At 31.8% G+C, this 12545-nt stretch overlaps 1 protein-coding gene across 2 annotated transcripts in view; it reads right to left on the reverse strand.

The window, feature by feature from the left end:
* Nucleotides 1–12545, reverse strand: part of LOC150110664 (uncharacterized) — a 253724-nt gene that overhangs the window by 60363 nt on the left and 180816 nt on the right. For both annotated transcript variants that reach the window (XM_090400164.1, XM_090400172.1), the window contains one exon: nt 9010–9108. In XM_090400164.1, coding sequence (XP_090256290.1) covers nt 9010–9108 — 99 coding nt within the window. The remainder of the gene's footprint in view (nt 1–9009; nt 9109–12545) is intronic.

The following is a 12545-nucleotide window of genomic DNA, read 5'->3' on the forward strand; positions in this document are numbered from 1 at the left end:
ATATATAAAAAACCCTAAGCTCACCCACAATACAAAATGTACTATATGTTTACAAAATAACCTTTCAGGGATGAGAGAAACATAAAAAAAAATAAATAAATAATTAAATAAAAATATTATTATAAACCATTCACATCTGTTAACTGGTAATTCAATATTACTGACTGCTGTCTCATCATTATCAGCAAAACTAACACAAAACATATAATAGGAGCCAGATATTGAATGAATACTAAGTGAAGAACCACTGTATTAATTATAAAAATGTAATTTCAAAGAAAATGTGGAAAAACTTTTCCAGATGCAACAATCAAAATTGCATGATTATAATTCCTATCAACACTCGGGTTACCAATATGGTCAGCTCTTGCATTTATACTTTCTAAACTACTGAAAACTGCATCAATCCATTAAGATTAGGAACCTTTTGCAGAGAACAGCCATAACAGCAAAAATTCTGAGTCACAAACAATAATCTAATCCCTGAGCGCATAGATATATATATATATATATATATATATATATATATATATATATATGCAGTTCAGTAACTATGCATTCACATTGAGCTTAGCAAGGTTTGTATTTTTACTTTATTTTTGTTGTTTTATGATTTTATCATAATGAAATGTAACATTTTAATAAGAGAAGACTGATATTTATGTATTGAGATCAATGAACAAGAGAAGAAAATATTTGAGACATGGTTACTTGAGCCAAACAAGCCCCAAATCAGTCATGGTTACCACATCTTAATCTCGGTTTATTGTCTATTTTTCCTTCATACATCTTTTGCTGACCTTTCATCTCATTTAAGTAATCGCAACATCACATCTTAACCATGTTAACATATTTCTGAATGCTAATAATGTCAAGTTCTATTAATTTTATACAGGTTCAGTAATTTTTATATTATAATACAGCATGAATTATAATTTATACCAGTGATGGTGAACCTTTTTACCCAGGTGTGTCAAACATCTTTTTTTTTTAAATATTGACGTTGTTGATGTGCCACTTGCATACATGTATTATAAATTTAACTACATAATCATAGATGGTGACTTATCATATTAGGCTATTTATTTAATAGGACATTGATATACAATCTATGAATTCATATTATACAATTAATTTAATAAACTGAAATTACTGAAATTAGTTTTTTCATCAGAATACCAATATTTTTCAACATCCAAGGTGTGTCACCTGAAACCCTCAAGTGTGTCAGTGCTGACACACGTGTCATAGGTTTGCAATCACTGATTTATACTATACTAGTATATAGTGAATATAGTGAAAACAAACTACGGAATAGTATGCAAGATCAAATCTAATGCATAACACATCTGCAGCTATTCTCTGTGTGATCATGCCCAGAAGGAGTTTGATATGGTGGAGTGCAGGAACACTGTTGAAGTCATAAAGGTCAGCAGAAGAAGTCCTCTCTATGATAATGTATCTGAATGTACAAACCAATACTACATATCTGTAATCTTCAACTGTTCTCCTTCAACATCATGGAGAAGCAGTAGTGATAAAGAGGATTTAAAAAAACTGCCACAAAAATATCATAAAGAAAAAATAAATAAAATCAAAAAAACAAAAATTTATACAAAATCCATAAAATCCATCAAAACAAACAAATGATGAGTACCATCACTTACCAACATTCAAGCATGATCTCCTATTCCTTACTGAAAACTAACTTGCAACTGCAACAAGTGCTGGTCAAACTTTATATAATTTCTTCTACATTTTGAAAAGGTAGTGTTTACACCTGGTTCATGCCAGACAGGCTGGCCAAGTGAATATTTTCACTGCTCTCCTACGAATGGGTAGCAGGTTCAAATCCCACTACAGGCATGGAGTTGTAAATGTCTTAAGTTTGGAAATGAACTTCAGTGCCTGGTGTGAGACCACCACTCCACTTATTGGAAGAATGAAGTGTCTTGAAAAAGTTGTTTGTGAGTGTCCTTAGTTGTTATTTTTCTGAAGCAAGATTTCTAAATTAGGTAAAAAAATAAATAAAAATATTTAAGTTAAGAGATATTACATCCCATATTGTTTCTTAGCCGAATAAGAAACTCAAAAAGTTTTATGCCGAATATAGAAACTATATAAAGTGCGGCAATTCCAAGCGTAAGCAAATACCTGGATAGTGCAACACCTGACCCATTTGGTAGTGCAAACTGAAGCAACTCATAGTAAGCGTGGAGCAAGCTCTGATCACTATTCTTGGTATTTACTCATAATGTGAACTTAGCTCCTAGGAGCTGTATTACTGTTCTACATTATGAGAGAAGGTCACTACCCAGACCAGTTTCAACCTTTATTGAGGTCTCATCAGTGAGTAGGTAGACCTAGTTAATACCAAGTTTGTAGCAAACAGAACTTACATCCCTTCTATGAGAATTGCCAAGAAGGTGTCCTAATAAATTACTAATTATATGAAGAGCCAAAGGCTTCAATTTGGCGACATGAACATATTTAAGTTAAGGGATATTACATCCCATATTGTTTCTTAGCCAAATAAGAAACTCTTTGAGTTTCTTATTCAGCGAAATTTATATAGTTTCTTATTCGGCAACATGGGATGAAACAACATGGGATGTAATATCCCTTAACTTAAATAAGTTTATGTCACCGAATTGAAGCCTTTGGCTCTTCATATAATTAGTAATTTATTAGGACACCTTCTTGGCAATTCTCATAGAAGGGATGCAAGTTCTGGTCACTACAAACTTGGTATTAACTAGGTCTACCTACTCACTGATGAGACCTCAATAAAAGTTGAAACCGGTCTGGATAGTGACCTTCTCTCATAATGTAGAACAGTAATACAGCTCCTAGGAGCTAAGTTCACATTATGGGTAAATACCAAGAATAGTGATCAGGTGTTGCACTATCCAGGTATTTGTTTACACTTGGAATCGCCGAACTTTATATAGTCAAATAATAAATAATAATCTTACAAAGAATGGTTATCCTAGGAAATTGATCCACAAGATTCTTTTCTGTGACCCCCCCACAAAGACAACCAGAAGATATACATTACAATTCTACTATTGTGATGCTGTTTACAGGGACAGTTTCTAATAAGATTGCTAAACTCCTCAAGCCACATGGAATACGAGTAGCTTTTAAACCTTCACAGACCATTCGCCAATCCTTAAGATCTCCAAAAGATAGTCATCCTTTTTTCAAATATGCTAGAGTTTACAACATACCCTGCTCGTGTGGCTTAAAGTACATTGGCCAGACTTCAAGAAGTTTTGAAATCAGAAAAAAGGAACACATAGGAGATTCAATAATATTAGAGAAGACAAATCAGGGTTAGCCTTTCATTTTGCTAGGACTAACCATGTTACAGAATGGGATAAAAGTTCCATGCCCTACTTAGAGGAGGATTTCCGCTCCCGAATGATAAAAGAAGCCACAAAAGTTCTCCGTTCAGCAGAAAACCTAAATAGAAACCAAGGATTAATTCTGCCCAAGATCTGGAAGACCCTTACTAGATCTTTCAACATGCCAGAATTAAATTTTGCTGCCAACTACAGAACGTTCCTATATAATAACTAGTAGATCATACACGTGCTATACGTGTGATGTACGCGTTCTTCTGCTTTTATAAAAATGCAATTGTGTTTGGTCTATTTATAGTTTTAGTGCAAACAGTTTTTTAGCGTTTAAGTGTTCTTACATTTATATAATTTTAACCCTGATGAAGCCAGCAGCCACCGTTGGCAAAACTAGTTGGTATAACTTAGTTTAAAATAAATATATTTGACCAAAAAAAAAAAAACCCCAAACAGTAGTCATTCTCTCCTATAGTTCTTGTGGTCAAAAATAACCGTTTCATTATCATAAATTTACCTATTATTTTCTTCTTAACCCCTTAACCAATTATCCTGTATATATATATGGGTTGTTGTTGAGGGACCATAGCTAAAAATCCCGTACATATGCGGGATAGACTATCGGTGCGTCAGGCTGACGTGGCTCAACTTAAATTAATAAACATGTTATTTATGAGCTATAAAACTCTTTAGATGATCTAGGTTTGTTAACACATACTGAAACTTCCTTGAAACTTTTTTTGATCTATTTTGTATCATTTCATTTTGTGCGTTACAATGTTACTGTGCAGTTGCCTTTTGTTTTATAAAATATATTTATTGTTGTTTAGTAAATTTTTTGTGAATTTGGATTATTATTCACGTCAAGTAAGTATGTCTATTATATTTTTGCTAAGTTTGAAAATCAGTTAAATTGTTTCATTTTAGTTAATTATCTTATTTTGAAAACAAAAGATTTTCATGTTATGTTGGGTAGACACCTTTCAATAAGAGATTTATTTATACATTTCTTCTTGTTCTGGTTGGAAGACATTGGGGTTGGGGTCCTTTTACTAATTTCTTTAATAAATAATTTTAATTTTCCAGAAATTTCTTAATTATTAAACAATTATCAGAATGTAAAAAATATTAAATAAATATCACAGAGAAATCAATCAGTGGCTAATATCTCTACATGTTAATTTAAAAAAAAATACTTAAAATGTAAGCATATTATTCAAACATCTGAAAAATCAAATTCTATAATAAAAAAAAAATAGTCAGTTTTGGGCCATTCATCTTAAAAAATAAGTAAGGGGAAATTTCAGAAATTATTATTTATTTTGGCGCACAACTTTTACCGCTCTTATTTTAAAGTCTAACCAACTATGTTAACTCTTAGTTGTTGGAAAAAAAGCCAAAGAAGTTATCTGGTGCAAAACATGAAAAGACAATTGCAAACAGAATAACTGGAACAAATTGGCTGGATCACTGAATAAATTTTTAACTTCAGGACCGCATAAAAAATGAAGAACACAAAGTTCTAATGAAGCAAATACTCCATGTAGGTCTACTACAGAAAAAGAGAGGACACAAGATAACTATGAAGAAACAAATGTTACATGCGATAATGAAACTAGCCTGAATGGACTGTCTACAGAAGTTGCAGCAGAAGAAATATTGGATTCCGATTCAGCGAAACCCAAAACTTCAAATTTTACTTTAAATTTTAACGTTAATGATCCAGGTACTTGGGCAAATCATATAACTACCAAAGTTAGAGATTGTTTAGTTGAGCATTGCCCGCATCAAGTAGTTAATAAAAAATTTCCCAAAGATGAATCTGGCCACAAGTTTTCTGATTCATACTATTATCGAACTTTAGCAAATAGAGAAAAACCTTTACGAAGTTATTTAGTTTATTCAGAATCTAGAAATTCTGTTTTCTGTTATTATTGCAAAATATTTGGTGGCAAAATTCCCAACTTATTAACGAATACAGTTGTAACGATTGGCAACATTTAAGTCATATACTAAAAATACAAGACAAGTTCTGCACACATTAAAAACTGTTCAAAATACAGCGAACTTAAAATGTCGTTGATTAAGAAATGCATTATTGATTGCACACAACAAAGATTATATGAAAATGAGAAAAAATATTGGCAATCTGTTATAGAATGGTTAATCTACATAATACAATATTTATCAAGACAGTGTATAGCTTTTAGAAGTTCTTCACAAACACTTTTTGAAAATGATAACGGCAATTTTTTAAAGTTAGTAGAAACTTGCTAAATTTGATTCGATAATGCCAGAACACTTGCATCGCATTCAAACATCACAAAAAAGGAACATTGCTCATTATTTAGGTGATAAAATACAAAATAAAATAATTCGTATAATTTCTGAAGCTATAAAACAAAAAATTTTAGTGGTTAAAGAGATGAAATGTTATTCATTAAAGCTTGATACTACTCCGGATACAAGCCACACAGAACAATTATCCATTGTTATTAGATTTGTTAATCAAAATAAAGATACAAATATAGCAGAAATTCATGAACATATTTTGGGTTTTCAATCTGTAGAAGATACCATTGGGCAAGGACTATTTGAATTTATAAAAAATTATTTAAAATTGAATATTAACAAATTTCGGATTTACATGGCCAAGAATATGATAACGGTTCAAATATGAGAGGCAAACATAATGGACTGCAGAAAAAAATCCTTGAAATAAATTCAAGGGCTTTTTTAATTCTGTGTGCTGCTCATTCATTAAATTTGGTAGTTAATGATGCAGCTAAGATATCCTGTGAAACTGTAAATTTTTTGGGGGGTAATAGAGGAATTATATAATTATGTTTTAAAATATCTGTGAAGCGTTGGGCTATATTAAAAAAACATATTCGTGTTTTAAATTTAAAATCACTTTCTGCTATTAGGTGGGAAAGTAGAGTAGAAGCAATAAAGACACTTAAAAATAATATCAAGGAAATTTACCAGGCTCTTTTTGATATTATGGAAGATGAAGAAACTAAAGATATCGATTCTAGAATTCAGGAAGACAACTTAATTTCAAAGATTTATTCATCTAAATTTATTTGCTCTGTTCATGTTTGGTACGAAATCTTAAGTCTTGTAAATGTTGCAAGCAAAATAATGAAAAATCCGACATATGATATATGAAAAATTACAAAATTCTTGATTATGTTATACAAGAATTAAATACTTGCCGAACAGACCAATATTTTGAAAATATTATTAGAACTGCAAAAGAAGTAGCAAGCAATCTTAATATTGATCCTATTTTTCAAGACATTCGCAAAATAACAAAAACAAAAATGTTTGGTTACGAAGCATCAGATGAGACAAAGCACGATCCTAAACAAAATTTTAAAATAAAAATTTTTTCTTCGCGATTTTAGACAACAATAACTTCAGTCATGGAAAGATTCATACTCTTTAAACAACATAGCGAGGACTTTAAATTTATCAATATTTTATTAAAATAGAGTCGGTTCCTTGGGATGTTTTAAATTATATATAAAAATTAATTAACCGACACATTTCCAAATACTGCGATTGTAATGCTTATTTATTTAACATTACCAGTATCCGTAGCATCAGGGGAAAGAAGTTTTTCAAAACTGAAACTAATAAAAAATTATTTGCAGTCAACAATGTTTGCAGAGCATCTAACGGATTTATCAATTATATCAATTGAAAATAATATTATGGATTCATTAGACATTAAAGATATTAAAAATTTTGTGGCGGCTAAAGCAAGATGGATTTTTGAAAATTTTTATTATTAAAAATTCCTTATTAATGAATTTTAGTGATTACAATGTTCTACTATTGTTAAATAAAATTTATTTTTATGTATGCATATAAACTGTTTTGTACTTTTAACAAAGTAAAATTTTTCGTAAAAATTTTTCATGGAAACTTATTTTATGGGGGCACCGAAAAAGTTTTGCACAAGGCGCCTCCTACCCACAGTGCGGCAGTGTTGCAAATACAGCTCAGAGGATAACTGCAATGTTGAAGCAAACCTTGACATGTAAGGATAAGCAAGTCATTTTGTCTCTTTATAAGGCTTTGATAAAACCAGACCTGGATTTACTGTGTGCAGATTTGGTCTCCCAGATTCCAAGGGGATAAAGAATCTGTGGAAAGGGTGCAAAGAAGAGTTACAAAGATTATATCCAGATTATGGAATTTAGATTATGAGGACAGACTGCAAGTATGTGGATTACAGACTCTGGTTAACAGGAAAAAGAGGGGGTGATATAATAGTGGTCTATAAACTTTTGAATGGGTGTCACAGGATATCTGGTTTTTTAGGTTTTTGTCCCTCACATGTAAGCTCACCATCTTTCTACTGCATATTATGGATCTTAGAGAGAGAGAGAGAACCATAATAGTCAACTCCTGGATGGAGATGACACTTAACAGAACATAATTCAAGAACCTTCCATATAACAACAAATGAAATTTTTTGTTATATGGAAGGTGAAGAGAGAAGATGGGGGGACATCCATGGAAGCTAAATTTGTTCATAGTCAAGAAAGGAGTAAGAGCTAGGTTTTTCTCTAACAGAGCAGTGAGTGAGTGGAATAGTAGGGGTAGTGAGTGCATCTAGTGTGAATGAATTTAAGGGAAGGTATGACAGCTGGTTTTGGGGTGATTTATAGTCTCCCTTGATGAGTCTGACTCCTTGGGGGTCTCAGATAATAATAATAAATTTATTAAATGACATGAAGCAGCTAGTTTTCATACTGCAAAAATACAAGAGAAAATGATTAAAAGATATGAGGCCAATAGTTTCATTATTAAATGAAAAAAATGCAACTTCAGAAACAGTAATTTCTAGTTGCATTCTGTACAGAAACATTACAAAACAAAGTTGTTCATATCATTGTGCCTCTGGGCAAGTCACTACCTAGTTCTTGTTCTTGAATTATGTCCTGTTAAGTGTCATCTCCATCCAGGAGTTGCCTATTATGGTTCTCTCTCTAAGATCCATAATATGGAGTAGAAAGATGGTGAGCTTACCTGCGAGGACAAAAACCTAAATTTCTGGCAGAAAAAACCCTCTACCACCGCACAAGACCAGCTAACTCAACTTTGACTGAAAAGCCCTAATAAAGTTCCCTTCATGTCATAGATGGGATTAGAACCTAGATCATTCCAACCAAGCTACAAAGGCTTGCCTGGAATTGTCTGATATCAAACGTAAGCATCCAATGCAAGTACAATTCATATAATTGTCACTTTTTTTTCCACCTTGAAATTTAAATTAACTCATATACTGAATATTTCAAAAATCAGTCTCTCACAAATAAAAGAAAAAAATTATAATCAAACAGATAGAATTATTGATTGAATTACTGTTGAAAGTTCGTTGTTTAATCTTAAAGCAGGGTTTCGAAAGTATCTAATCTGAAGACCTATCTACAACAAGTTTATAACTTTTCATGGATGAAATACAAATAAAATAGTCAATCAGAAGGCTGATAATCTGGAGTAGCTCTTCTGGTGGTTCAGATATCATGAAATTTACCATGTATTAGAACTTTCTAATCAGTAAACAAAACCAACTGTCTTAGGAGAATAAAGAATTATTTTATTTCTTTTAAAAATAAGATATCAATAAACTTACCGCACACAATTCCAAAGAACACATGGAAACCATAAGGCCACACCCATCTCCACAATCCTAAATATAACATCATAGCAATTCCTGCTTAAAACTGGAACTCTAAAATAAAAATAAAATAAATAAAATATGTTGCAGTGCCCTTTCAAAGATATGAATTACTGCAATTAAAAATAATCTTGAGAATCTCTTAACATGTTATGAGTAAATAACTGAATAATTTGACTTTAATGTTTGCTAACTCAACATTCTGATCCTTGCATTAAAATAAAGGCAAATTATATGTAAGAATAATATAGCATGTGAGAACATGATTTTTAGTTAATAAAAATAAAAGCTTCATTTTCCAAATACACCATTAGTAAACAAAACACACACAATCGAATTTGAGTATGTGACTGATATTTACATATCAGTAGTGTACAGAGAGTCCGCACAGTTAGCCTAGTAGCTATGAGATAACTCAGTTTACAGAAGAATGTTAATAATGTTAATGCAACATAGTGAAGTATAAAAGTCAAAGAAAGTACACATATTTAAAAGTGGAAGAACAATGGTAAATGCAGATGGCTACTGTAAAAAAAACTTTTCCATCAATAATACAACTTGACTGTCATAATGCAAAAGGATTCCTTTTGACAGAAATAATTTCAATGGAAGCAATGAAAAGATAAATTCTATTAGTTTTATCTGCTGGTCCTTCACAGTCATTAAATTTAATGATTTTCACACTCTTAACACCCTACACCATTGACACAATCCAATAAACTGAATTTTAAATTCTACTTCACAACCTTTACCAAGTCTGGACTTCAAGTTATTATTATTTTGTTGAAGGACCAAAAAGGCAATAATTCCTAGTGATTACAGAAAGATTTAACCAGATGTTTGAAAAAGCAGTGGATTATACTAAACAATAATGCTAAAAATTTGTAGATTTTATCTTGGTAGATTTAATTAAAAAAAAATATATATATATATTTTATCACCCCCTCCCTTGTATGCTCTCATGTCATACACCTGCATTTACACATACAAAAGGCTGGACCCAGAGTGGTTGGGGGAGGGAGGGCGGCCTTGGAGGAGTTGAATATGTGTTTTAATTTCATAAGGGTTTAAAAAGTAGCATTAAGGTAGTGATGGTGTAGAATTCTATTCATTTTATTTGCTGGCCCTTTACAGTCATTAAATTTAACAATTTTCACACTCTTAACACCCTACACCAAACTGATGTAGAATTTGGAAAAGATGTGAAGACAGATCTATCTAACAGTAAAGGAAAGTTTTCTATAAACAGCAAATTCAGTACTGTCTATAGGAATAGAAATTATTGAGGTATCCAAAAAGGGAAGGCTATTGTTGGAATCACATGCAATAGTGAATTTGACAATGAGATCTAAGGAATTTATCAAGAAATTGTAGTAAATAGGACAAAAGTGCAAAGGCTCATCACCAAATCAATGCCAGATATGAGGTTGAGGGCAAATGATATGAATGAGTTGGTTTTCTAGATGTTCCATAAAATAATCAGCTAAAGCTGGTACTCATTGCTATTCCTTCAATTTACTTGCACAGTTTATTATGTTCATAATTTTTATTTCACTACTGATTAGTTTAATTTTAGTTACATAAGATAACAATTTGTTCCTCTGAACTCTAAAAGTGCATTTTTCTGTCAGCTGTAACCAAGACATGGGCATGAGCTAGTAAGCATATGCTACATGATTCATATCTTGTGATTCACATTTTGAATGTAATCACCTTTAACTGATTATGGCAAGTTACTTTTACTTTATTTATAAAAAAAAAAAAGGAAAGACTTAGAAAGCTGGTTGTGCCTTTTATGTAATGAACTTTTATATGTTAAGATTTTCATCATTTGTTTCTGGAAATTGTGATTGTACTTTTCACTTACCAGTTTCATGTAGCCATAAGCATAAATAAATAAATTCTCTTCCTGACAATATTCAGAGAATATTGGATGAAATATACTTGAGTCTTAATAAATTCTATTTTTCTACATGTGTTGACTGTCAAAGTATATAATATTGTAAAAATTTGTGTGTGTGTTTTAGTTTGTTTTTCTGCACTTAAACAAGTTCATATCACAAGTATTGTTTGGCATCTTTCTTGCCACTATATTTATTTACTTGAAAACACACTAGTTAATAAGAGATAATATAATTTACATTGTTAAAAAAATTGCATAAGAGATACATTTGCTCTGACACACAAATTTAAGCTTAATTTCAGAAATGAAAAAAAAAAAAAAAATTAACAAAATAAGGAAAACAAACTTCTAATTCTTAATATAAAATTAACAACTTTGGCTTTCCACTACAATTAATTCTAAAGGGTCAAAGCTGTATAACTGAGAGAAGACCTCCACATAGCCTTTAAATGAATGCAGAAAACTGAAGAGGGCTTCTGACGTAATGTCCAATTCTCACCTTATAGTGGTGGTGCACCCTGTTAGGGTGCACCACCTGGATACTGAATAAATGAGAATGGGCTGGAAATTTGGGATTTAGCTGACCAAATTGTACTCTTATTGGCTTAAACCAAAATATAAAATAATGGTACAACATGACAGAATTTCATTACTGCTGGGGTCGCCCAGTTAAACAAGCCCCTCCCTCACCATGTGCCCTAACTGTATGTGATTCCTAGTATTGTTTGAATTAACTGTACTGACAATGTCCTATGATACTTAGAACAAAATATTTACTTATTAAAAAATGAAATCTTATTACCATGATTACATCATCATCAAATTCCTGCCATGTACGCTCAAGGGGTGTACAGGATATGATAGTACTACATGAAAAATTTTACATCATTACTAACTTCCTATTTACAATTTTCCTCCAGATCAGCCTGTTACTTGTCAAGACTCCAATATTATCAGATCTATCATCCAAGGCACTTTGTACCGTATCAAGCCACCTATATCTTGGTCTTCCTCTGGGTCATTTTCCTATCAACCTGACAGAGAACACTTCTTTTTGCCAATCTTTCCTCGCCTGTTCTGTTTAAATGACCATACCACCTGAGATTAGCACTGCTAACACATTCCTGGATGCTGACAATGTCAAGTTCTTTCCTAATATCCTCGTTTTTAATATGATATTGCCATTGATGACATCTGTTCACATCTCTAATCTTTCTCAGGATTCTCATATCTGTGGTCTCCAGTCTTTGGTCAAGTGTTTTAGTTCTGACCCAGCTCTCAGATCCATAAGTTAAAACTGGTTTGAACACTGTCTTATATACAGCTAATTTAGTGTTCTAATTTCTCTCTTACTCCATATAAATTTATTCAGTTGACTTCCTACCATACCAGCTTTGATGATTCTGTTGTCTATTTCCATATTTAATTTACCATCTTCACTAAATATCGTGCCTAAGTAGGTGAAATGTTTTACTTGTTCCACAGGTTCTCCATTCACAATGCAGTTGACATTTTCAACGATTCTGCCTATTTTCATTGTCTTTTTATTGCTAACCTTCATACCATATCAATTACAACAGTAATTCAA

Source organism: Typopeltis vanoorti, chromosome 1, assembly GCF_054136105.1.
Source record: "Typopeltis vanoorti isolate ZY-2024b chromosome 1, IOZ_Tvanoo_1.0, whole genome shotgun sequence".
NCBI classification, from domain to species: Eukaryota; Metazoa; Arthropoda; class Arachnida; order Uropygi; family Thelyphonidae; genus Typopeltis; species Typopeltis vanoorti.